Raw genomic sequence first — 26,338 nt, 5'->3', positions numbered from 1 at the left:
ATTCGGAGGAAAGTGCCTTCAAGCACTTGTAGGATTCATTTATAAATTTATACCAGGGATCTGCCTGGTTGTACGGGGCGTTCTCAAGCTGTGTGTGGCATCTTGCTGATGCGAGACCCTTAGTGGAGGAGATACTCTTCTGCTTGCTGTTTTCTCCACTGTGCGCCTATCTAGAGGTTAATTTTGTATTTTTCAGCTTTAAAAGTTTTCCTAACACTGATGACAGGCACATTGTGTGTGGCCTACTGAAATCAGGAGCCAGTTTTCCTTCCCAGAGGCAAAGCTGACAGTGTGATGGAATGATGCTGGGCATTAGGATAGAAATGGTGCGTGCAGCTTGGGGGCCTTTGCCTCGGGGAGCCAGGTGGAATGCCCCAAGTAGTGGAGTGATGGTCAGTGTATGTCACCAGCAGAGGGGACACCCTCTGCAGCATGGAGCCCACCCGTTGTGCACAACCTGGAGAAAGGTCTCTAGGCTCACAGGGCGACATGCCCAGGCACCCGGAGCAAAGGGTGTCCAGTCTGGAGGCCCCAGAGGTCAACTGTACATGGAAGGTGAGTGGGTGCCTTGACTCAGACCCTGGAGACCACAGTGACCCCCAGCTACTCCTCAGGTCCAGAAAGAGGCAAATGGCTTCTTGTAGGAGGGGCTTGGGAGGGGCGCTCTACTGAGTCACCAGGAACAGAGCTTTGCAGGAAACACCTTCAAGTTAGCAAAGAAGTGGCGTCCAGAGAGACCTTTCCACTGGTGCACCTTCCGTGGGATAAACAAGGCCGTAAGTGAGCAGCCATGAGCCCTGCAGGCAGGAGTATCCCCTGGGGCAAATTTGTGGTACCAAGATTCTACAAGCAGGGCTCACTCTGAGTGCAGCTGGATTCAGGATCCAAACAGTGTGCTCAAAGCTTGGCTTCCTGCCCCCACTTGTTGGCTGGGCAGCCACAGAAGCTCCCATTCATCTGCTCAACCTCCAGTCCCTCTGGCAAGAGAGCATCAGGAGGGCTGGCTGAACACTTGGTTCCTCCTGAAACCTCACTGAAGTACACCAATGGGACTTTTGTCAAAATAAACAAACAAAATGAAAGCAAGTGGGTCAGTAACCAATGATAGAACAGACCTCAGAAAGCCAAATCCACAGGCTGGGGTGCTCCCAACTTCAGGATCAGAGTTCCCCCAAATGGCCCACCTGGATCTCCCCACTGCGCACTTGTCCACAGCCCCGTCGTCTCCCCTGAAGCATCCAGTCACTCTCAGTCTCTATGTGGTGGCCAAGGAGTCCCAGACATCTGAGAGAATGCTTCCGGCATGGCAGACGAAGACCAGGGCAAAGGAGGAAAAAAGGCAAATTGGAGGACACAAAGGCAATGCAGGAAGAAGAAAACTTCAAATAAAACTTGTTATGGCCCGGCGTGGTGGCTCATGCCTGTAATCCGAGCACTTTGGGAGGCCGAGACAGGTAGATTGCCTGAGCTCAGGAGTTTGAGACCACCCTGGGCAACACGGTGAAGCCCCGTCTCCGCTCAAATACAAAAAATTAGCCGGGCGTGGTAGTGCACGCCTGTAGTCCCAGCTACTCAGGAGGCTGAGGCAGGAGAATCGCTTGAACCTGGGAGGCAAAGGTTGCAGTGAGCCGAGATCACACCGTTGCACTCCAGCCTGGGCAACAGAGTGAGATTCTGTCTCAAAAAAATTAATTAATTAAAAAATTAAAAAAAAATTTGTTACTAATATTCTCAGAGAGGTAAAAGAAGATATTACCTCTCTGAAAAAAAAGAACAAAAAGGAGCATTCAAAGGACAAAAAAAAAAGACCTCATAGAAATTAATAATACGTCAGCAGAAATAAACAAAAGAAGATTTGAAAGATAAAATTGAAAAGTTTTCAGAAAGTAGAGCACGAAGATTCTGTAATGGAAAGTAGGAGAGAAAATATTTTTTAAATTGGAGGACAAGTCCAGGGGGGTGCAACAATGAGTGCTAAGAATTCTAGACAGAGAAAATGAAGGAGAGGAAACCATCAATGAAATGATTTAAGAAAGTTTTCCAGCACTGAAGGACATGGACTTCCAGCCTGTGAGACTGGAAAGTGCTCCACACGAGGGACATAGAAAGGCTCAGTGTCAAGGTGCGTCCTTGTGAAATTTCAAAATGCTTGGGACTAGGGTGACCAACTGGCTTTGTTTACCTGAGACTGAGGGGTTTTTCTTGGGATACGGGATTTTTAGTACTAAAACTAGGACAGTCCCAGGCAAACTAGCATGATGGGTCACCTTGGAATGAAGAAAATTCTGCAAAGTTCAGAGAGAAGCCAGAAAACAATGCCTTCAAAAGTGTGAAGACAAATGAGCACTGATCTAGAATTCTATGCCCTGCTGAACTATAAAATATACTAGCAAGTGTGATGGTAAAATGAGAATGTTTACAGGCATGTGAGATCTTAAACTTCTACTTCCTAAGCACCTCTTCTCAAAAAAAGCTACTAGAGGATGTGCTCCATTAAAATGAAAGACCAACGCAAGAAAGAAGACTTTAAATACAGGAGACAGGAGCCCAACACACAAAGGAGAAGGAATCTCTTGGAGGATGGTGAAAGGTGATCTCAGTGTAACAGCTTTGCACCACATCCAGAGGGCAACTGAGCCCCACTGCAGCAGCGTGAGCCGGAAGTAGACATCACCAAGACCCCCACTCCCTCCAAGCCATCTGTTTAAAAAATAGACTAGTTTTAGAGCAGTTTTAGGTTCACAGCAAAACTGAGCAGAAAGTAGAGATTTCCCACATCCCCTTGCCCCCACACATACAGAGGCTCCCCCATTATCGACTCACCCACCAGAATGGTACATTTGTTACAGCTGATAAACCTACATTGCTACATCATTATTACCCAGAGTGCATAGTTCATCTTAGGGGGTCATGCTTGGTGTTGTACATTCTATGGGTTTTGACAAATGAATAATGTCACATATCCACCATTATAGTATCACGCAGAATAGTTTCACTGCCCTAGAAATCCTCTGTGTTCCACCTATTTATTCCTTCCTCCCCACTAACCCTGGAAACCATTGGTCTTTCTAGTGTCTCCATAAACGTTCATGTTCCAGAATGTGATCTAGTTGGAATCATATAGTCTTTTTGGATTGGCTTCTTTTGTTTAGTAATATGCATTTACATTTCCTCCATGTCTTTTCATGGCCTGATACTTCAGTTCTCTCTTTTTTTTTTTTTTTTTTTGAGATGGAGTTTCACTCTTGTTGCCCAGACTGGAGTGCAATGGTGCAATTTCAGCTCACCGCAACTTCTGCCTCCTGGGTTCAAGCAATTCTCCTGCCTCAGCCTCCCGAGTAGCTGGGATTACAAGCATATGCCACCACGCCCAGCTAATTTTCTATATTTTTTTAGTAGAGGTGGGGTTTCTCCATGTTGGTCAGGCTGGTCTCAAACTCCCGACTTCAGGTGATCCACCCACCTCGGCCTCCCAAAGTCCTGGGATTACAGGCATGGACCACTGCACCCAGCCCTGATACTTCATTTCTTTTTAGCACTTGGATGGATGTACCACAGTTTATTTACCCACTCACCTATAGAAGGACATCTTGGTTGCTTCCAAGTTTGGGCAATTATGATAATGCTGCTAGAAACACATGTGTGTAGGTTTTTATGTGGACATAAATTTTCAACTCTTTTGGGTAAATACCAAGAAATAAGATTGCTAGATTATATGGTAAGAGTATGTTTAGTTTTGTAAGAAACTGTCAAGCTGCCTTGCAAAGTGCCTGTACTGTATTGCCCTCTCACCAGCAATGATGAGAATTCCTGCTGCTCCCCTTCCTCGCCAGCATTTGGTGGTGACAGTGATCTGGATTTTGGCCATTCTAGTAGGTGTGTAGTGGTATCTTGTTCTAATTTGCATTTCACTGATGACGTGTGAAGCACCTTTGTAAATGCTTATTTTCCAGTCTTATATCTTCTTTGGTTGGGTATCTGTTAAGGTTTTTGTCTTATTTATTAATCAGGTTGTTTGTTTTATTATTATTAAGTCGTAAGAGTTCTTTGTATGTTTTATTTTATTTTATTTTATTTTATTTACTGTTTTGTGAGACAGGGTCTCACTCTGGTTGCCCAAGCTGGAGTGCAGTGGTACGATCTCGGCTTACTGCAACCTCAATTTCCCGGGTTCAGGTGATCCTCCCACCTCAGCCTCCCAAATAGCTGGGACGACAGGTGCATGCCACCAGGCCCAGCTAATTTTTTAGTAATTTTTAGTAGAGATGGGATCTCACCATGTTGCCCAGGCTGGTCCCGAACTGCTGGACTCAAGCGGTCTGCCTGCTCAGCTTCCCAAAGTGCTGGGATTACAGGTGTGAGCCACCATGCCTGGCCCTTTATATATTTTAGATAACAGTTCTTTATCACAGAGGTCCAGCGCCTGGTCCCCACCTCGGCCCTGCCAGGCACCCGACTGTGCTGAGCCCTGTGTTTCCCAAGACACCCTTTCAACCCTGCTCACGACTTCCTCTGGAGGGGCCTTGTCAGCTCCCAGAGAAGCGGGAATCAGACCACAGCCTGGAGACTGATCCGCTCGCCTCCGGGAGCCTCTGTTCAGCAGGGGCAGTGCCGTCCTCTCCTTGCACTGCCAGCATGCACCTGCCCTCCGCTGTCAAACTAGGCAGGGTATTCAGGGATAAATACACAGGTGGAACTATAAAGAAAAGCAAGGGAACAATTAGCACAAAAGTCAGGATGGTCTTGTCTGGAGGTTGGGAGATGAGGAGTGGGACTGGTTGAGGAAGGTGCATTAGGAATCTTAAGGTACTGGTAATGCTCTTTTTATCAGCCTGGGTCCTGGGAACAGATCTTCATGTTGTAATAATAATGATGATGATAATAATAATAATAATAATAATTGTCTCAAAGCAAAGCCCAGGCTTTGTTCTAATAGGATGACCGGGTCACTTGCTCAGCAGTGAGAGGAGGGACAGTGCACTCTTGGCCAGGACGCAGGTTCCCACCCTGACTCAGGCTCCCACCAGCAGGAAGAAGTTCCTGAAGGCAGCATGTGGGTTGGGAGGTGAAACAAACCCCTTCCCTGTGGTTTGGGGACTGACTGGGCTGTGCCTCTCCTTCTAGAGGTATGTCCTCAGGGTGTAATTGAGAACGTGGGCCAAGAGTAAGGGACAGGATGGAAGATGCAGCGGGAGAGAGGCTGACTTGCCCTCTTGGGAGAGCTCTATATTTAGTGACCAATCTGCTGTGGGTCTTGTCGCCTCGCATCCAACAGATTGCCTGCAAGCCGGGCCCTGAGCAATCAGAAACAAGAGTTTCCTGAGAGAAACAGCGGGATCTGTCGGCAGGAGCTGAAGGTCATATGGAGCCCCAGAATAACTCAGGCCAATCCTCCCCTCACAGCCAAGCGCATTGCCCTCCTGAAGGCAAAGCCAGGTGCATTCTCAGCCTCCGTAAGCAGATCTGGGCTCGGCCTAGAGAGGCCACAGTTGCCCCACAGCACCCCTTCAGACATCGGGGAGCAGGCAGGAGCCCTGCATGGGACCCAAATGGAAATGAAATGTGTGTCCAAGCTCCAGGCTCCTCCAGGGAGAGAGAAAAGGAGGACCACAGAGGCTTTTGGAGCCTAGACACGCTGCTACCACTGCTCGGGGCAGCCAGACATGAGCTGGCATAGTCCAGACCCATACTCAGGGTCGGGGGCTTTCCTCCCTTGAGGTTTCTGTGCAAGGTGGGGAAGGGCTGGGCTGTGGTCTGAGGCCTCTCCTTCCGCTGAGTCCATCAGGGCTGCCCAGAAGCTCTCTGCCTCCTGGAGGCCGGGGGACACCGTGGCTTCCAGTACTCAGGTTGCCCCTCAGCTCCCAGCGCCAGTGCCAGCACCCGGCTTCCCTGCTGAACCTCTGGGCCAAGTCTGTCTTCCACTCAGGCTGTACCAATTCCCCCTCAAAGGGTCAGGGCCAGGAGCTGAACCTGGAGTCAAGAGTCCAGGGTGGGCTGGGTGTGCTGGTTCACACCTGTAATCCCAGCACTTTGGGAGGCCGAGGTGGGCGGATCACGAGGTCAGGAGATCGAGACCATCCTGGCTAACACAGTGAAACCCCGTCTCTACTAAAAATACAAAAAGAAAAAAAAAAAATAGGCAGGCGTAGTGGAGGGCGCCTGTAATCCCAGCTACCCGGGAGGCTGAGGCAGGAGAATGGCGTGAGCCCAAGAGGCGGAGTTTGCAGTGAGCCGAGATTGTGCCACTGCACTCCGGCCTGGGTGACAGAGCGATACTCCATCTCCAAAAAAAAAAAAAGAGAGAGAGAGAGTCCAGCCCAGTCCACCAGTCAGCAGCTGGTGACCTTGTCCACCCCAGTTTACCTTGAGAGTGCGGGTTTATTCCTCTTCGAAGTGGGTGGTCATTTCCTATGGTCATTGTAAGGATTAAGTGACACTGACATATGAGAACAAAAGACACTGAAGAATGACAGAGTCTATTTCTTCTTTGAACTTAAGTCTCTGGAGTTCAGAACCTGTCCGGGTAAGGTGGAGCAGGTACTTCACCCAGGAGCCTTGGAAACAGTGCTGAGTCCAGCTTCCTATCCCTTAAGAGGACAGGGACTATCTCTGTTCCTGACGAAGTTAGCAGGGTTTGTCCCAACAAAGAGGCCCATTTTGCCCTTGCAGCAGTGCCAGGGCCAGCTGAGGCCCCAGACACCTGCCCAGGAGGCAGACCTGTCCTGAGCCCTGTAAGAAAACTTAGAATTCAGGCCTCTTCTCAGCGCTTCTGGGGGCCCTTCACAGAGGGAAGTAAAACTGAACAGAGACTGAATCATGGGCTCTGAGAAGGCCCTGGGCTGGTCAGTTCTTTCTCATGGCAGGAGAAGGAATAAGACATAAACGTCCTGGGGCTTCCAGGATACATGCTGACCAGGGGCCACATGGCCCCAGCCCGGCCCAACAAACCAACTTTTGGGTTTGGAGGAGGGGACTGGGAACATCATCCTAGAGGGGTTTTCAGGTCTGTTTCCAGAGCACACCTCACCCTGATGGAGAGAGAGAGCAATATAAGATACTTATTCTTACCAGTATTGTTTCTGCTAGCACGTTCTGTCCAATGCATTATGACAAGAAAAGGGAGAAAAGTTTAACCACCAGAAGAGAAAAGATGAAATTACCATTAGTTGTAGACATGATTGACTTCTGCAAACCCCAAGGCTATTAGGATGAATAAGATGCTATACAGAGCCATATACAAAACACAATAGCAATAGCCAGTTAAAGATGTAATGAAGAGAAATCAGGGAAGATGGTGGAATAGCAGGCATCAGGATTCCATCTCTCCATGTAGATGACAAATGAACAGACAAAATCTGTTTGATAGAACTATTTTGAAATTCTGGAGTCTATTTGAAAGCTTGCAGCTGCAGAGGAGGGCTTGGATAATAAATCTTGGTTAATTCTGGTCAATTCCAGCTCTTAACATGGTAGCAGCTACCTATCCCCCACCCCCAAATCCCATGGCAGGCTGTGCATGTGTTCGTGGAGAGGCTTACACACAGCCTGTGGGAGCCAGGGTGGGTGATAAAGACCTTGCACTCCAAATATCGGTATCAGGGATCTGTGTTCTGCTGCCTCTGATCATGGATGTGCAGACACAGAGGTGGGCCACCTTTGCTATAATCTCCACTTGATGAAAAGGCTTCCATGGGATTTAAAGAGCCAGAACCATTAAATTCCCCACTACCTCCCCTTTAATTGTTCCCTTTTTCCTCATTTGGGAGCCAGACATTTAAGGACTAGAACATTCAAAAGCAATAACATATATGGGGTACTGGAATTACCCTGGGAAAAGTGCAGCCTCAGAAAAGAGCCAAGAAGACTTTACATTTATACCTTATGCTGATCCCAGTACAGAGGCAACCTATAACCTTTTTTTATTTTTATTTTTCTTGAGATGGGGTTTTGCTCTCGTTGCCCAGGCTGGAGTGCAGCGGCGCAATCTCGGCTCACTGCAACTTCCGCCTCCCGGGTTCAAGCCATTCTCCTGCCTTGGCCTCCTGAGTAGCTGGGATTACAGGTGCCGCCACCACACCCGGCTAATTTTTTTGTATTTTAGTAGAGACAGGGTTTCACCATGTTGAGCAGGTTGGTCTTGAACTCCTGACCTCAGGTGATCCGCCTACTTCGGCCTCCCAAAGTGGTGGGATTACAGGCGTGAGCTACCTTGCCCAGCCAACATTTTTTTTTTTAAACCAAAACAGCAAACCCTGGGGAAGGAGGAGAATCAGATTTCAAGAGTTGCCACATTATAAGAGTCAAATATCCAGTTTTCTACAAAAGAAATACCACAAGGCATATAACGAAAGAGGAAAACATGGTTCATTTGAAGGAAAAATAAGTAAATAAACAAAAACTGTCCCTGAGAAAGACTTCATGACAGACTTCTTAGACAAAGGCTTTGAAACAACTGTCCTAAAGATGTTCCAAGAAGTAAAGAAGTAGCAGTCAAGAAAAAGATGTATGAGCAAAATGGAACTATCAATAAAGAGACAGAAAAACATACAAAGGAACCAAAAATAAATTTTGGAGCTACAAAGCACAATAACTGAAATGAAAAATTCACTAGAGGTATTCAAAAGCAGATTTGAGCAGGCCAAAGAAAGAATCAGCAAACTTGAAGATAGGGCAATTGAAATTATTGAATCTGAGGAACAGGAAAATAAAAAAGATTGAAAAAAGTGAACAGAACCTACAGGACCTAAGCAATACCATAAAGCAGACCAACATATACTTTGTGAGAGTCCCAGGAAAAGATGGAGGAGAAAGGCATAGAGAGATTATCTGAATAATTAATGGCCGAAAACTTCCCAAATTTGATGAAAAACATGAATATAAACATCCAGGAAACGCAGTGAACCAAGTAGGATAAACTCAAAGAGACCCACAGTGAGACACATTATAATCAAACTGGAAAAAACAAAAACAAATAGAGAATCTTGAGAGCAGCAAGAAAGAAGTGAGTCATCACATAAAAGGGGTCCTCAGCCAGGCGCAGTGGCTCATGCCTGTAATCCCAGCACTTTGGGAGGAGGTGGATTACAAGGTCAAGAGATGGAGACCATACTGGCCAACATGGTGAAACCCCATCTCTACTAAAAACACAAAACTTCGCTGGGCATGGTGTCACATGCCTGTAGTCCCAGCTACTCGGGAGGCTGAGGCAGAAGAATCACTTGAACCAGGGAGTTGGAGGTTGCAGTGAGCCGAGATCGCTCCATTGCCCTCCCGCCTAGTGACAGAGCTAGGACTCTGTCTCAAGAAAAGAAAAAGAAGAAGAAAAGCGGATCCTCAATAGGATTATCAAGGAATTTCCCATCAGAAACCTTAGAGGCCTTGGCAGGCACAGGGACTCACACCTGTAATCCCAGCACTTTGGGAGGCTGAGGTGGGCAGATCATGAGGTCAGGAAATCGAGACTATCCTGGCCAACATGGTGAAACCCAGCCTCTACTAAAAATACAAAAATTAGCTGGGCGTGGTGGTAGGTGCCTGTAGTCCCAACTACTTGGGAGGCTGAGGCAGGAAAATCACTTGAACCCAGGAGGCAGAGGTTGCAGTGAGCCAAGATGATGCCACTGCACTCCAGCCTGGTGACAGAGTGAGACTCTGTCTCAAAAAAAAAAAAAAAAAAAAAAAGAAACCTTAGAGGCCAGAAGGCAGTCAGTTGATATATTCAAAATGCTGAAAGTAAAAATCCTGTCAACCAAGAATCCTATGTATGGCAAAACTGTTCTTCAAAAATGATTAGAAAGTTAAGGCATTCCTAGATAAACAAGAATTGAAGAAAGTCACTACCACAAGGCCTACCTAGAAGAAATGCTAAATGAAGTGCTTCAGGTTGAAATGAAAGACACTAAAGAGTAATTCAAAGCTGTAGTAACAAAAATATCTGGTAAAGATTTATCCATGGGCAATTATAAAAGCTGGTATTATGATAACTGATTTGTAACGCTACCTTTTTTTTACATGATTTAAGAGACTAATACATTAAGAAAATAATTATTAGTCTGTGCTTTTGAACTTAATAAAAATGTAATTGTGTGACATCGATAACTAACAGCGTGGGGACAGAACTGTATAGGAGCAGAGTTTTTGAATTCTATTAAAGTTAACTGGTCTAAATTCAAATTAGAGTGTTATAACTTTAGGATGTTAAATGTAATCCCCATGGTAGCCACAAAGAAAGTAGCTATAGGATATACACAAAAGGAAACAAGAAAGGAATTAATGTTTCACTACAAAAAAAGAACACAGCACTGCAGGAAATAAGGAACAAAAAGATACAAGGCAATAGAAAAAAAAAAACAGCAAAATGGCAGGAGTAAGTCCTGTCTTAACAGTTACTATTTAAAAAGCAAATGGATTACATTCTCTAGTCAAAAGACAAAGATTGGCAGAATGGATTTTTTAAAAAGAGCCAACTATATATTATCCACAAGAGATTTGTTTTAGATCCAAAGTCATAAATAGGTTAAACATGAAGGGACTGAAAAAGATATTCCACGTAAACAGTAACCAAAAGACAGCAGGAGCAGCCATACTAGTAACAGAAAAACTACTTTAAATTTTAAAGGATTACCAGACACAAGGAAGGGTATCACATATCAATGAAAATTTAATTCAGCAAGAAGATTTAACAATTATAAACATTTATGACCCAGTAACAGACCATTAAAATATATGAAGCAAAAATGGGCAGGATTGAAAGGAGAAATAGACAGCTCTATAGTAATAGCTGGAGACTGCAATACCTCACTCTCCAGTCTTAATGCTTTCCCAACTGAGCTATTTCAGCAGCTGCTGCCTCACTCTCAATACTGGGTAGAATGACCAGACAGAACTTAAGGAAGGAAATAAAGGACTTAACACAATAAACCAACTAGGTCTAATAGACATATACAGAACTCTACTCAACAACAACATACGCAATCTTCTAAAGTGCACATGTGATATTCTCCAGGATAAACCATATGTTAGGCCACAGATTAAGACACAATAAATTTTAAAAGAGAGATATCATACAAAGTATCCTCTCCAACTATGACAGGATGAAATTAGAAATCAATAGTAGAAGGAAAACTGGAAAATTCACAAATTTATGGAAAGTAAACAACACATTCTTAACCTATGCATTGAAGAACAAGTCCCAACAGAAATTCGAAAATACTTAGAGATGAATGAAAATGGAAACACAACATACTAAAACATGGGATACAGCAAAAACAGTCCTTAATGGAAAATTTATAGCTGTAAACACATTAAAAAAGAAGAAAGGTCGCAAAATAACAACCTAATTGTACAATGTAAAGAACTAGAAAAAGAGGAACAAACTAAACTCAAAGCTAGCAGAAGGAGGGAAATTATAAAGATTATAGCAGAGATAAAGTAGAGAATAGAAAAAATTTTAAAAGCCTCAAGTTAGTTCTTCAAAAAGAAGACTGACTGAAAAAAAAAGACATGACTTGGCCGGGCGTGGTGGCTCATGCCTGTAATCCCAGCACTTTGGGAGGCCGAGGTGGGCAGATCACAAGGTCAGGAGATCGAGACCACGGTGAAACCCCGTCTCTACTAAAAATAAAAAAATAAAAAAAAGTTAGCCGGGCGCCGTGGCAGGCACCTGTAGTCCCAGCTACTCAGGAGGCTGAGGCAGGAGAATGGCTTGAACCCGGGAGGCGGAGCTTGCAGTGAGCCAAGATAGCGCCACCGCACTCCAGCCTGGTGGACAAAGCGAGACTCCGTCTCAAAAAAAAAAAAAAAAAAAGACATGAGTCAAGTTATTAAAATCAGAAATGAGAGTAGGGATACTATTACCAATTCTACAGAAATTAAAGGAATTACAAGAGTACTATGAAAAATTATATGCCAACAAATTGGAAATTTGAACAAACTGGAATTTCTAGATAAAATTCCTAGAAACTGAAATCATAAAAAAAAAATAGAAACCATAAATAGATCTATAACTAATAATGCAGTTTAATTAGTAATTAAAAGCCTTCCAACAACAAAAAAGTCCTGGACCTGGTGGTTTCACTGGTGAATTCTACCTAACGTTTAAAAAAGAAACATCACCAATCCTTCTCAAACTTTTCCTAAAAATTAAAGAGGCAGAAACACTTCCTAACTCATATTATGAGGACAACATTACCTTGATACCAAAGCCAGACAGAAGCACTACAAGAAAAGTAAACTACAGACTAATGTCCCTTATGATGCGAAACTCCTCAACAAAATATTAGCAAACCAAGTTTGGCAGCATATTAAAAAAATTATACACCACAACCAAAGGAGGTTTATTCCTGGAATGCAAAGATGGTTCAACATAGGAAAATCAATCAATGTAATACAATAGATTAACAGAATGAAGGAAAAAACACATGATCATTTCAACTGATGAAGAAAAAAACATTAAACAAAAGTCAATGCCCTTTCATGATAAAAAAAAAATACTCCAAAAACTCGAATAGAAGGAAACTACCTCAACATAATAAAAGTCACATATGAAAAACACATAGCTGGCCAAACGCAGTGGCTCATGCCTGTAATCCCAACACTTCGGGAGGCCAAGGTGGATGGATCACTTGAGCTCAGGAGTTGGAAACCAGCCTGGGAAACATGGTGAAACCGTGTTAAAAATACAAAAATACAAAATAACAAAATGAGCCAGGTGTCGTGGCATGCACCTGTAGTCCCAGCTATTCGGGAGGCTGAGACAGGAGAAACATTTGAACCTGGGAGACAGAGGTTGCAGTGAGTCGAGATTGTGCCACTGCACTCCAGCCTGGGTGACAGAGCCAGACTCCATCTCAAAAAAACCTTGGGGGGCCAGGTGCGGTGGCTCAAGCCTGCAATCCCAGCACTTTGGGAGGCCAAGACGGGTGGATCACGAGGTCAGAAGATCGAGACCATCCTGGCTAACACAGTGAAACCCCGTCTCTACTAAAAAATACAAAAAACTAGCCGGGCGAGGTGGCGGGCACCTGTAGTCCCAGCTACTAGGGAGACTGAGGCAGGAGAATGGCGTGAACCCGGGAGGCAGAGCTTGCAGTGAGCTGAGATCCGGCCACTGCACTCCAGCCTGGGCAACAGAACCAGACTCCATCTCAAAAAAACACTGGGGGAAAGCTTCGTGATATTGGATTGGGCGGTGACTTTTTGGATATGACACCAAAGACACAGGCAATGAAAGACAAAAACAGACCAATGGGACTTCATCAAAACGGAAGACATTTGTGCCTCAAAGGACAGTGTCAACAAAGTCAAAAGATAACCTACCGAATGGGAGAGAAGATGTTTACAAATCACATAGCTAATGAGGGACTGACAGCCATAATATCTAACAAACTCCTAAAACTCAAAAGCAAACAAATCCCAAACAACCCAATTCAAAAATGGGTACAAGAGGAGTCTCGGGGCCAGCCGCCTCATGCCTCTGCAGAGGTCCCAGCAGCAGCCATGCTCGAAGCATGAGCTCCAGTTCTGTGGGGCTTCTCCTCTGATCTTCTGGGTCTTGAAATGCCTCAGTTTCTCTTTTGTTCCTTAAATCTCAGAGGTGGGGTAATGACATCCTGTCACAGGAACCAATTCTATGACTTAAATTTTCTTTGCTTGAGAAAAGTGGGGAAAAGTCTTGAACAGGCATTTTTCTAAAGAATATATACAAATGGCAAATGAAAAAATGCTCAAGATCACTGATACTTCGGGAAATGCAAATCCAAACCACAGTGAGATCCCACTTCCCACCCGTTAGGATGGCCATTATCAAAAAAGCAGAAAACAACAAGTGTTGTCAAGGATGTGGGGAAACTGGAACCCTTTACATTGCTGGTGGTGATTTTAAATGGTGCAGCAGGCTGGGCACAGTGGCTCACACATGTAATTCCAGCACTTTGGGAGGCCGAGGCGGGCAGATCACCTAAGGTCAGGAGTTTAAGACCAGCCTGGCCAACATGGTGAAACCCCATCTCTACTAAAACAAAAATTAGCCGGGCGCAGCAGTGGCACATGCCTGTAATCCCAACTTCTCGAGAGGCTGAGGCAGGAGAATCGCTTGAATCCAGGAGGCGGAGGTTGCAGTGAGCCGAGATTGTGCCGCTGCACTCCAGCCTGGGTGACAGAGTGCGGCCCTGTCTCGAAACAAAAATAAAAATATAAATAAATAAATAAATAAATAAAACGGTACAGCTGCTGTGGAAAACCGTATGGTAAAAGGGGAAACAGCCCACTGCCCACTGACAGATGAGTAGATGAGCAAAATGTGGTATATGCATGCAATGGAACAGTATTCAGTCTTAAAAAGAAAGGAAATTCTAACACTTGCTACAGCAGAGATGCATCTTGACAAAGATGAATGAAATACGCCAGTCACTGAAGGACAAATAGTTTATGATTCCACTTATATAAGGTACCCAGAATAGTAAAAAAATACATAGAATGTATAACTGTGGTCACCAGGGGCTGGGGGAGGAGAGGAGGAGAGATTGGGGAGTTTGTGTTTAACGGGTACAGGGTTTCAATTGGGATGATGAAAGACTTCTGTGGATGGATGGTAGCGATGCTTGGGCAACAGTGTGAATGTACTTAATGCCACTGAACTTTACATGGTAAATTTATGTTAAGTATATTTTTTTAATTTTTTTTATTTTTGCTAGAGACAGGGTCTCGCTCTGTCACCCAGGCTGGGGTGCAGTGGTGCCATCATGGCTCACTGCAGCCTCGAATTCCTGGGCTCAAGTGATCCTCCCATCTCAGCCTCCCAAGTAGCTTGGACTACAGGTGTGCAACATTACATCAGCCTAATTTTTAAAAAATTTTCTAGAGATGAAGGTCTCCCTGTGTTGCCCAGGCTGGTCTCAAACTCTTGAGAATGTGCAAATGTGTACAATTCTGCACCATATTAAAGCAAAGAGCAGAAAGGCTCTGATCTGATCACCACAGCCTTTGAGGCTAAAGCAGTGGGTCATTTCCAGCAGCTGTTGGGACATGGTTTCAGCTGCAGGACTGGATGGGCAGGTAGAGGGCTGCCCCAGCTGCAGCCAGCACGGAAGCCGTGGGGAACCGTGGCAGTGCAGTTGGCAAGTCTTTTTGGCACACAGCCTTGGCTAGAAGCAGTTGCTGCCTGTGTTGTGGTCCGGCGCTGGCAGGTGGCGAGCTCCCCGTGGGGAGTGCTGGCCTCGAGGGTCCTTTCTCCACAGCAGCAGGCACTGTGTGAGGTGCTTCGTGCACCGGGCTGCTCCCGCTTCTCAGGGCTCACAGGTGTCCTCTTGAGACACACGCGTGGTCCTCACAAGGGCCTTCGGGAGCCTGCTTTACCTCTGTCCCTTCTGCCACACCTGGCCCGGGCAGAACATCTCTCCAGCCCCCAAGACACGCTCTGACCAGCCACCTGCTTTTCTTCTGCAAGTTCGATGGATTTCCATTTTGCAGATTTTTATTGCCAGCCACCCACACTGAGGGATGAAGGGACCCAGCAGGAACAGGATTTGTAAATTGGCCACCTTGGCACTACAGATGCCATTTCTAACTGTGCTTTAACTCACTGTGTGGCCCCAACAGTGGCTTTTTTAAAAAATAGAATTGCCAGGCGCGGTGGCTCAAGCCTGTAATCCCAGCACTCTGGGAGGCTGAGATGGGCGGATCACGAGGTCAGGAAATCAGACCATCCTGGCTAACACGGTGAAACCCCGTCTCTACTAAAAAATACAAAAAACTAGCCGAGCGAGGTGGCAGGCGCCTGTAGTCCCAGCTACTCGGGAGGCTGAGGCAGGAGAATGGCGTAAACCCGGGAGGCGGAGCTTGCAGTGAGCTGAGATCCGCCACCGCACTCCAGCCCGGGCGACAGAGCGAGACTCCGTCTCAAAAAAAAAAAAAAAAAATAGAATTAATTGCCACCCTTACAATCATTATATGAAACATACGTCAGGAGTCCTGGATGGCTTTTACACCGGGAAGGTCTGAGCACGTCAGCTCCCGAAGCACAGCAGAGCTTGTGGTTTTTCATTGGCACAGCCAGCCCACCTTCTGCCAGCCCCACACGGAGGAGGAACAGCAGGGCCCTTGGGCACGTTTTCACCTGGACCTGGCTGGGGGCAGGTGACTGTTACCTTCTTCTAGCACCCACTGGAATAGCAGGGGAATGCACACCTATCTCCAGGGCTGGCCTTCCTTAACACACCACATCATGCCCCTGTTCCTGCACACATTTCCCGTCTCCCAGAGAGGGGCTGGGCTGGGGCCACGCTGTCCCAGAAACTTTGCCAGTGCCAGCGGCCTAGAGCAGGGTGGGCCCTGAGCCTGCCAGCAAGGCCTCCAGGTGGAAGGATGCCCAACTGGGCATTGGCGGGCATCAGAGTGCCCCCCTGCAGGGTGACACATGGGGTCCTGTCCCATGGCTGCCTGTCTCTCAGCAGACCTGACCCCACACAGTCCTAACCTGCTGTCTCTTGAACTGCAGGAGCCTCAGGACCTCCAGGTGCAGGGCCTGGAGACACACACAAAGAGAGATGCCTGAGGGGCTGGGGGCCGGGCAGTGTGACAGAAGCCATGGAGAGGGAAACCGAGGCAGAAGCTCATGCCTCGGCCACTTGGGGCTGTGTGCCAGAGCCAGGCATTTCCTCTCAGTGCCCTTGCCACAGCAGGGGCAGGTGCCCCCAACCTCACCATTCCGGGCCTGGAATCAGTTCAGGTGTTCCCAGAGCCTTCTTCTGATGAGTGAACTTCAACTTGGATGAATGACTGTAAAACAACGGGGTGTGGGGAGGGCACAGCAGCGACTCATTTCTCAGGGCCCCACTGCAGTCTTCATCCATATAAATGTCACTTCCACCATCCACACCTTTCTCTCCTGCTGTTTTCCCTTCCTTGTGCCCCACCATTTTCTGTGTTATGACTGCGTGTTCAGAACCATCACTGCAGTGGCCACAGCCACTCTGCCAGTGGGTCTGCGATCACCTCCTCGTCCGTGCTCCCTTTGTTCGCCATCAGCGCTGCTTGTGAGTGTTCGCTGCTGGGATTTAATGCTGAAGCAAAGGCCTTTCTTTCCACAGCTTGTCCCCTTTATTTTCTCAGGATACATTTCCAAGGCTTTGATTAGGATGAAAGGACACTATAGAACACAAGGCTCTTGGCACATTGAGCCAAATCTTGGTACAATTAAAGAGACCATGACAACACATACCGCTCCTCTCCTCAGTGGTGTATAAGGAGCTGCCCTTGCACGCCTGCCAGCACTGGGCATTTAATTCAGTCTCATTCATTTCATGGGGAGGAAGCAGAACCCCACAGGAACCACACCGTGCATATGTCTAGTTCATGCACACCAAGCCCCACGTCCCGATGCGGCAGACACAGGGAGAAATGGAAAAGCTCTCTCTACAGGGCACGGGCAGAGCGTTCCCCATCCGTGCTGAGCCCGTCATGCTGAGAGCCCATCTATGCAGCCGCCAAGACTCCCAGCCCCTTTGTCACGTGCATCATTCAGGCCATGTGCACAAAACACAGATGGGAGATTTAAGACTTAACAGTGATTTCAAGACTTTTAAGAGATATCGTAACAATAAACAATTATCCCATCATCACTGCCTTTTTTAAAAAGTGTGACACGAGGTCAGGAGATCGAGACCATCCCAGCCAACGTGGTGAAACCCCATATCTACTAAAAATACAAAAATTAGCCGGGCGTGGTGGTGTGCACCTGTAATCCCAGCTACTTGGGAGGCTGAGGCAGGAGAATCCCTTGAACCTGGGAGGTGGAGTTTGCAGTGAGCTGAGATGGCGCCACTGCACTCCAGCGTGGGTGACAGAGCGAGACTCTGTCTCAAAAAAAAAAAAGTGTAATAAAATACACATAGCATAAATGTATCATTTTAACCCCCGTCTCCCAGGCTGGAGTGCAGTGGTGCGACCTTAGCCCACTGCAATCTCCACCTCCCAGGTTCAAGGGATACTCCTGCCTCAGCCTTCCAAGTAGCTGGGATTACAGGCGCTTGCCACCGTGCCCAGCTAATTTTTTGTATTTTTAGTAGAGATGGGGTTTCACCATGTTAGCCAGGATGGTCTCAATCTCCTGACCTCGTGATCTGCCCGCCTCAGCCTCCCAAAGTGCTGGATTACAGGCATGAGCCACTGCGCTCGGCCCATTTTAACCCTTTTTAAGTGTACAGTTCAGTGGCATTAAGGACCTTCATATCGTGGTGGAACCGTCACCTCCATCCCTCTCCAGAAATCTTCTCATCTTCCCAGAGTGAGACTCTGTTCTCATGTCCCGCAGCCCAGCCCCTGGCACTCGCCCTTCCACTGTCTGCCTCTGCGAATGTGATGACTCCAGGTACCCCCACAAGTGGAGTCACTCAGTGTTTGTCTTTCTGCATCAGGCTTATTTCACTTAGCATGATGTCCTCAAGGTTCATCCATGTTACCACAGACTCAGGATCTCCTTCCTCTCTAAGGCTGACTCCTGTCCCACTGTGTGGAGAGGCCACATTTTCTCCACCCATTCGTCACTGATGGATGCTTGGGCTGCTTCCTCATTGGTTTTTAAAAATTATTTGTGGACATCCAAACAATGGAAAATTGTGAGGCGATTTTTATAAAAATGAATGAGGCAGCCCTGCCCTGCCATGGAAAGGTCCTCAAAATGCATTGTTGGTGAAAAATCCCAGTGTGGGGGAGTGTGGACAGTATGCTACCTTTTTGTGTAATACAGACAGAAAAGGGCGATATGTATTTACATTTCCTTGTCTTTCCATAAAGAACCTATAGAAAGACAAGAAACTAATAAAAGCAGTCACTTGTGGGTGGAGTGAAGGACCCTCATGACATGGCTGTTTTTGTACACAAGGGACGCGATGTTCTGATCACTCTGCACACTCCCTGACCCCAACTCAGTCACTCCCCACGACCCTTCCAGGAGCCACTGCCTGGCTCCTGACATCTAAGCATATGCTCCCACGATCACGGCACGTTGCCCCCAGCTCCACCGAGTCTCTGCACACGCTGATCAGTCCGTCTGGCATGTCTCTCTGCAGACTCCTTCCTGCCCTCATCCCTCAGTGCAGCCGCCCTCGCCCAGCCCATTCCAGGCAGGCTGGAGCTCCTGCTGGAGGGAGGAGGAGCTGGCTGTCCCTGGGGGATGGAGGAGCAGCAGCGTCCTCGGTGTCCCCAGCTGTCCTCATGCAGAGGCCAGAGGTGGGCACCTGGCCTGTCTGCACCAGCATGCCTGCAGGGAGAGGTGGGAGGGGTGGGGGCCCCCCGGAGTGGCAGCAGCGCTGACCTCATCTCATCTTCTCTCTTTTTTTTTTCTCTTTTTTTATGAGAGGGAGTCTCGCTCTGTCGCCCAGGCCGGAGTGCAGTGGTGCCATCTCTGCTCACTGCAAGCTCCGCCCTCCCGCGTTTATGCCATTCTCCTGCCTCAGCCTCCCGAGTAGCTGGGACTACAGGTGCCGGCCACCTCACCCGGCTAGTTTTTTGTATTTTTAGTAGAGACGGGGTTTCACCATGTTAGCCAGGATGGTCTCGATCTCCTGACCTCATGATCCACCTGCCTCAGCCTCCCAAGGTGCTGGGATTACAGGCATGAGCCACCGCCCCTGCCCATACCTCACCTTCTCTTAGGGGGTCTCCTAGGACATCCACCACAGTGAGCATAGAGAGCAGTCACCCTGTTTCCCTCACAGCACCCCTCCAGTGGGGCAGTCTCTGCATAGCTCTGCCTCCCCTGCCAGCTCCCTGAGCTCAGGCTTTGTCCCCATTGCCTGGAACAGAGCCAGGAGTCACTCCATGCATACACGCATGAATGGATGACCCTTGGCAACAGCAGGAAAAAATCGAAGCCTGCGGCACAAGGATAAGCCCATTCATTGATTCCCGGACCTGGACCCAGCTGGTACACGATGGGTGATTGGAGGTCAGAGGGCTGCTGGCAGCCCAGACCCTCTCTGGGCATCCCTGGGGGTCACAATAGTTTGGCAACCACCACCACCCCTGGCTCCAGAGCAGAGCTGGATCTGAACACTTCTCCCACTTCCCATGTGCCCAGTACCTGGTTCCAGGCCAGGCCCCAGGTCCCCTGGGAGCCTCCTGGCTGTCTCTTTAAAGTGGCAGCCTCCTGGCCTCCTTCAGAAAGGCCCCTGTGTCGTACCTCCCACCATCCTGCAGAGGCTTCCAGAGCCACCTCCACCCTTGCCACTGGCTTGTCAAGAAAATTGGGCTGGGATCTGGGGCAGGCCCAACACTGCAGGGTGAACAGGTGCCAGGTGTCCAGCAGGAGACAGCAGACCTCCCAGGCTCACAGGTTTTCTGTCTTGTGGAATCAGTCTGAGCTGCCGCACCCTGGGCAGGAGGCAGAGCAGTGTGTACCCTGCAGCTGGCCCATCCTGCAGCTAGCCTCCTCCCACTGAGCAGGTGCAGCTTCCTGCATGCCTACCTGCACAGCCGCCTCCCCCTGGGAGAGACAGGAGGTGGTTTTGTGAAATTTTACAGTTTTATTGGCTGAAAATTGAACACTTACAGCATTGTCAGGGAGACGAAAATAAGCTGTGTCTGTCACCATGGCCAGGATTGTCTGGGCTACTGTCCACACCAATGCCTGAGCCCTTCCCATGCTGTAATCCAGTCCCAGCACCTCCCACACCCACATGCCCACGGGATAGCCCTCTGAGGGGCTCCTCTGACCCCCAGTGTCAGCTCTGGCCCCCCACGTCCCTCTGTCTCTACTCCCAGGGCAGGGTCACTCAGTGCTGGAAAGGAGAAACAGGCCAGGGTCAGGGTTTGCCATCGGGGCAGCAGGGACAGCGTTAGCAGGGGAGTCTCAGAGTCCTAAGAAGTAGAAGACCCTGCAGTGAGCTGGCAGGACTCCACGATCAAGAATGTAGGGGCGGCCGGGCACGGTGGCTCACGCCTGTCATCTCAGCACTTTGGGAGACCAAGGCAGGCGGATCACGAGGTCAGGGGATCGGACCACCCTGGCTAACACGGTGAAACCCTGTCTCTACTAAAAATATAAAAAAATTAGCCGGGCGTGGTGGTGGGCGCCTGTAGTCCCAGCTACTCAGGAGGCTGAGGCAGGATGGCGTGAACCCGGGAGGCGGAGCTTGCAGTGAGAGGAGACGGCACCACTGCACTCCAGCCTGGGTGACAGAGCGAGACTCTGTCTCAAAAAAAAAAAGAATGTAAGGGCTGGTTAAACAGTGACAGGTTTAGCCAAGACACATCACTGTGAGGGCTCCTGGGCTTTCAAGGAAGACTGGCCTAGAGGGCTAAGTGGAAGTGCTTCTGAGAGTAAGCATGGGCTACCTGCACGTGTGTATGGACACCTGCTGCTGCTAGGCCTGTCACTCAGAGCGGGGTCACAGAGGATGTGCTCTGGCCTCTGCCTGGAGGTTTGGGTAGAGAAGACACTGTAACGGCTGCAGCTGGCCTTTCTCTGTGCCAGGTGCTGACAGCAGCACCCCAGGCACCCAAGAAGGCTGACAAGGAGAATCTGCTGATGCCCACCAGAGGTCAGGTGCAGCCTTGGTGGGAAGCAGGGAAGCCTCCACTGAGGAGGAGGCATTTCAGCTACACCTAGAGGGATGGGAGAGTGAAGATGGTGGGAGAACCTTCCTGCAGGAGGGAACGGCATGTCCAGTGGTTCATAGTTGGAGAAGGCACTTGGAGAAGAGTACATGGCTGGTGCCAAGAGCAATGGGGTGTGATAAGCAGTGAGGATGGACAGGTCAGCTAGTCCCAATCACAAAAAGCCTGGAATGCCAGGTTAAGGAGGACAGCAGTTTTGACTGTACCTGAGAGAACCCCAACTTAAACAGGCACATGTGATGGAGAAGTCCACAGAGCAGCTTCAGACACAGCGGGATTTGAGGTCCCCGACACTGTGCTCAGGAATGTGCCCACTTTCCTGGCCCCTCATGGTGCCACAATGGCCCCAATAGTGTCAGGCCACCAGCTCAAGGACTCCAGGGGGAAAGAAAGCCTCCAAGTGCCACAAAAGTTCTGGGATTGCAGGTGAGCCCACCTAGTTTGGATGGGGCCAATCCCTGAACCAATCTTTGTGGCCAGAAGCACGGGGATTAGGCTGATTATCCAGGGTTGTGAAAAACAACCTTCGTTGAGGGGTCGGGGGGAGGCAGAATCTAGAAGAGGCCTGCCCCTGAGTGGGAACCCCAGAGTAGAAAAGAGATGGGTCCTGCAGGAGAGCTGAGAGGCTGTGAGACGAAGGAGAATGGAGGCTCTGCTGTTAGGAAGGGGGCCCCTGGCAGCACTCCCAGGAAGTGACCACTGGACTCAAGCTGGCACGAAGTGGCTGTGGGGGGAGCCTGCCCAGCCAGGAGCCCCAGGACCAGCAGCTCCCACTCAGGTGCACCCCCCCAACTCAGGTGCACCCCCACTCAGGTGCACCCAACTCAGGTGTGCCCCACTCAGGTCCCCACTGCTCCTTGCCATTGCAGGCAGGCATGCCACAGACGCTGAGTGCCTCCGACATGGTCACCCCAGGCAGCCTCAGCCCACCCACCACCGAGCCCACAGATGGCGAACAGGCCAGGCAGCCCCTCCTGGATGGAGCTCCATCCTCAGCCTCCCTGGAAACACTGATCCAGCACCTGGTGCCCACAGCCGACTACTACCCGGAGGTGGGTGACCTACCCAGCGGGCAGGAGAGTGGGCTCTCCTCCACCAGGCACGGGAGGCAACAGGGTTGGGAGTGGCCTTGGGCCAGGGTACAGGGCCAGCGGGGAAGCATGCTCCTCCCGGTGTCCTCCTTAGCCTGTGCCCTCTTTCTCGTTTGTCCCCCAGAAAGCCTACATCTTCACCTTCCTGCTGAGCTCTCGCCTCTTCATCGAGCCCCGGGAGCTGCTGGCCCGGGTCTGCCACCTGTGCATCGAGCAGCAGCAGCTGGACCAGCCGGTGCTGGACAAGGTGAGGTGGAGGGCAGGCCGGGGGTCTCAGAGTGTACCAGCACTCCCCTGCCATGCCCTCAAGGCATCAGCCTCTCGGGGAGGCAATGATTGTCCCCATTTTCCTGACAAGGTGGCTACAGGGTGTTTCCACCTTGTCTGAGGCCCAGAGCTAGAAGAAGCAGAACAGGCCCTTTAACCTCCGTGTAGTTTTCCAGTGCCCTACGGGAGCCCTTGAGCTTACATTAAGCCCAGGCCTGAGTATCCGGAGTCCGGTCAGTAGGACCCATCTGTGGCCGGGGGCGGGGGTCGCCTGCTGTCTCTGCTGGGCTTCCTTCCGCCAGCACATCCGCTCCCCCTCCCCAGTCCTGGCCAGACCCTGTGGGCTGCCCCTATTACACACACGTCCGTAGGGCTCTACAGCTAGTGCGAGAAACCCAACTTCGACCCGCCTGAACCAAAAGGACTTAGCTGGCTCCTGTACCTGCCCTATCTCAGGGACCGCTTGCTCGGGCCTCAAACTACAGCATTGCACCGTGGCCTGTCTCCCTCCCACCCTCTGCTGCCGTTTCCCTGGGCTGGCCTCCCTCAGACTGGCGGGTGCGGTGCCTGGTCGCCTCCACCGCACCAGGCTCACCTACCACCCTTTCCAGTCACGTGGAAGCCTCAATCCCTTTTTTCTACTGGTCCAGTGAGCCTCCTTATTGGCCTATCCTAGGTCACGTGGCCGCCTGTGAGCCAATCACTGCGCATGATAGCGTATGCCGTGCTCTGATTGGTCAGCACAGACTTGGACCCACCCCCCTGGGGCAGGATCTGCTGCTCCCTCCCCGCGGCACGAAGATTCCCCCGGGGGGATGGAGACTTTGCAGAAAGGCCGCAGCAAGAGATGGCCCCACCCAGAAATGTGTGCGTCCCGCTCCGCTGCCTGCGGACGCAGGGCAGGATCGCACCACTCCCACAGAGAGGGCCCGAGGCCCTGCCTGCCCGGGTGGCCACACCCGCAAGGAAGCGCAGGGAGGCTCACGTGCCCGCCCAGGGCCCCTCACGAGCGCGGTGCCCCTCGCTTACCTGCAGGCCCGGGTCCGGAAGTTCGGCCCCAAACTGCTGCAGCTGTTGGCCGAGTGGACCGAGACCTTCCCGAGGGACTTCCAGGAGGAGTCGACTATCGGGCACCTTAAGGACGTGGTGGGCCGCATCGCCCCCTGTGACGAGGTGGGCAGCCGGGCGGGGGTCGCGTCACCCTGGGCTCTTCCCGTCCCAGGCCTGCGCCTGTTCTGGGCCCGCACCCCAGGGCCCTCATCTCCCCACCCTGCACACCACGGCCCCCCTAAATCCAGCCCCTTTCTGGCCCATCAAGGAATCAGGCACTGCCGAGCTGGGAGGGAACATGGAGTCTGGTGACCTCTCCCTGACTGCTCTCACCAATGGCATCAGATGGCGGGTGAGAGAAGACCCATTCATGGGCTCTTGGGGCGAGGTGGCCAGGCTGTTGGCCTCTGACCTACTAGGGGGGCTGGCAGAGTCCTGTCCTGGGCCTTGGTCATGGAGACCTCCCTGCTCCTGCCCCTGCCCCACTTCCCGTGTAAGAAGGGCTGGGCTGGTGGTCAGTGCTGCTAGGCAGGGACCTGCAAATCAGGGCCAGGGAAAAGTGTCTACAAGATGAACAAAAAAAAAAAAAAACTGTAGCAGGGAAAATGACCACACCTGTCCAAGCAGATTCTCCTGGGATCCTCTCTGCCCCTAGGGGTAAGCTGCAAACCTTCAGGGCAGGGGCAGAGGAGGGGACAAGACCTCACCCCTGCAGTTAAACCACACCAGATAAACACAGCCCTTGCCCTCAGGAACCCCAGTGGTTTGGGAGGCCTTGGGTGTGCTGGGCATGAGGTGCTGCTGTGGCCAACACCCGCTTTGCCCTCCCAGCTGTGTTCCTCTGAGGAGCACACTGAAGGGTATCCAAGCCTCACTTCCCTAATGGGCGAAAGGAGGACAAAAATCTTCACCTTCCATGATTATGGAGCTAGACATCTCCTGGTGTGTTTAGAAGGGGCAAGTTTATCAGCATCCCCAAATGCCACTGTGGGCAGCACTGCTGTAGCATTGCCTGGGAGGGGAAACGTGGGCGGGGGCCCATGCTGGTTGTCCTGGAACATGGCAAGCTGGTAGTTGGTGACATGCTGCAGAGTGGGTCTGGACATGGCAGAAGAGACAAGGGAAAACTGCCAAGACAGGCTGGGCAACAGGAAGCCAAACGCCCACGGCAGACACAACTCAGGCTCTGAGGGAGGCACTGCCTGGGGTCACTTCACGCAGCAGGCAAGTGACTCAGAACTGAGCAGGCAAATTCTGAGGCTCAGTGAGATGAGAGTGGTTTCCTCTTCCTCCTCCCGGCACTTCTCTCCTCCTCTGTTCTCCTCACCCCCTCCTCTTCCTCCTCTGCATCCCCTAATCCATCTCGAGATTGTGACATTTGACTTAGGATGCAGCACAAAACAGGGCCAGGGAGCAGTTGATGATTGGATGGGTGGGGGATGGGGACAGTGGAAACAGGGAATGGGGTGCTGGCTGACTGGGAAGACATTTGGCTACTTTTATAGATGAATGTGGGAGAGAGTAGGTGACTGGGTAATTGGATAGGCAGGTGGATGCATGGGGTAAGTGGATGTGTATAGATTAATGGAAAGAAGAGAGGGAGAAATGTAGGAACGGGAACGGTGGACGGGTCGGTGGGTGGATCTTTGAATAGATGGAGGGGAAGGTGGATGGGTGGGTGGGTGGATGGGTGAATAGATGGAGAGGAAGGTAGGTGGGTGGGTGGGTGGATGGGTGAATAGATGGAGGGGAAGGTAGATGGGTGGGTGGATGGGTGAATAGGTGGAGGGGAAGGTAGATGGGTGGGTGCGTGGTTGGGTGGATGGGTGGTTGAACAGTTGAATAGATGGAGGGGAAGGTGGATGGGTGGGTGGGTGGGTGGTTGAATAAATGGAGGGGAGGGAAGGTGGATGGGTGGGTGGGTGGATGGTTGAATAGATGGAGGGGAAGTTAGATGTGTGGGTGGGTGGATGGGTGAATAGATGGAGGGGAAGGTGGGTGGGTGGGTGGATGGGTGAATAGAGGGAGGGGAAGGTGGGTGGGTGGTGGATGGGTGAATAGATGGAGGGGAAGGTAGATGGGTGGGTGGGTGGATAGGTGAATAGATGGAAGGAGAAAAGGTGGGTGGGTGGGTGGGTGGTTGAATAAATGGAGGGGAGGGAAGTGGGTGGGTAGGGTGGCTGGATGGGTGAATAGATGGAGGGGAAGGTGGATGGGTGGGTGGGTGGATGTTTGAATAGATGGAGGGGAAGGTGGATGGGTGGGTGGGTGGACAGGTGAATAGATGGAGGGAAAGGTCGATGGGTGGGTGGGTG

The 26,338-nt window shown here is 50.1% G+C and overlaps 1 protein-coding gene across 2 annotated transcripts in view; it reads left to right on the top strand.

The window, feature by feature from the left end:
• Positions 1–26,338, top strand: part of RASGEF1C (RasGEF domain family member 1C) — a 110,773-nt gene that overhangs the window by 47,851 nt on the left and 36,584 nt on the right. The window contains exons 1-4 of one of the 2 annotated variants that reach the window (XM_010380960.2): positions 22,155–22,393; positions 22,429–22,667; positions 22,831–22,953; positions 24,009–24,146. In XM_010380960.2, coding sequence (XP_010379262.1) covers positions 22,491–22,667; positions 22,831–22,953; positions 24,009–24,146 — 438 coding nt within the window. In that variant the 5' untranslated portion in view covers positions 22,155–22,393; positions 22,429–22,490. Of the gene's footprint in view, positions 1–22,154; positions 22,394–22,428; positions 22,668–22,830; positions 22,954–24,008; positions 24,147–26,338 lie in introns of those variants that run through there. The other variant, XM_030927449.1, reaches the window with a different exon arrangement.

The sequence above is a fragment of the Rhinopithecus roxellana genome, chromosome 3 (assembly GCF_007565055.1).
Source record: "Rhinopithecus roxellana isolate Shanxi Qingling chromosome 3, ASM756505v1, whole genome shotgun sequence".
Classification (NCBI taxonomy): domain Eukaryota; kingdom Metazoa; phylum Chordata; class Mammalia; order Primates; family Cercopithecidae; genus Rhinopithecus; species Rhinopithecus roxellana.
Note: the sequence above shows the minus strand (reverse complement) of the source record. Positions and strands in the feature narration are given on the sequence as shown.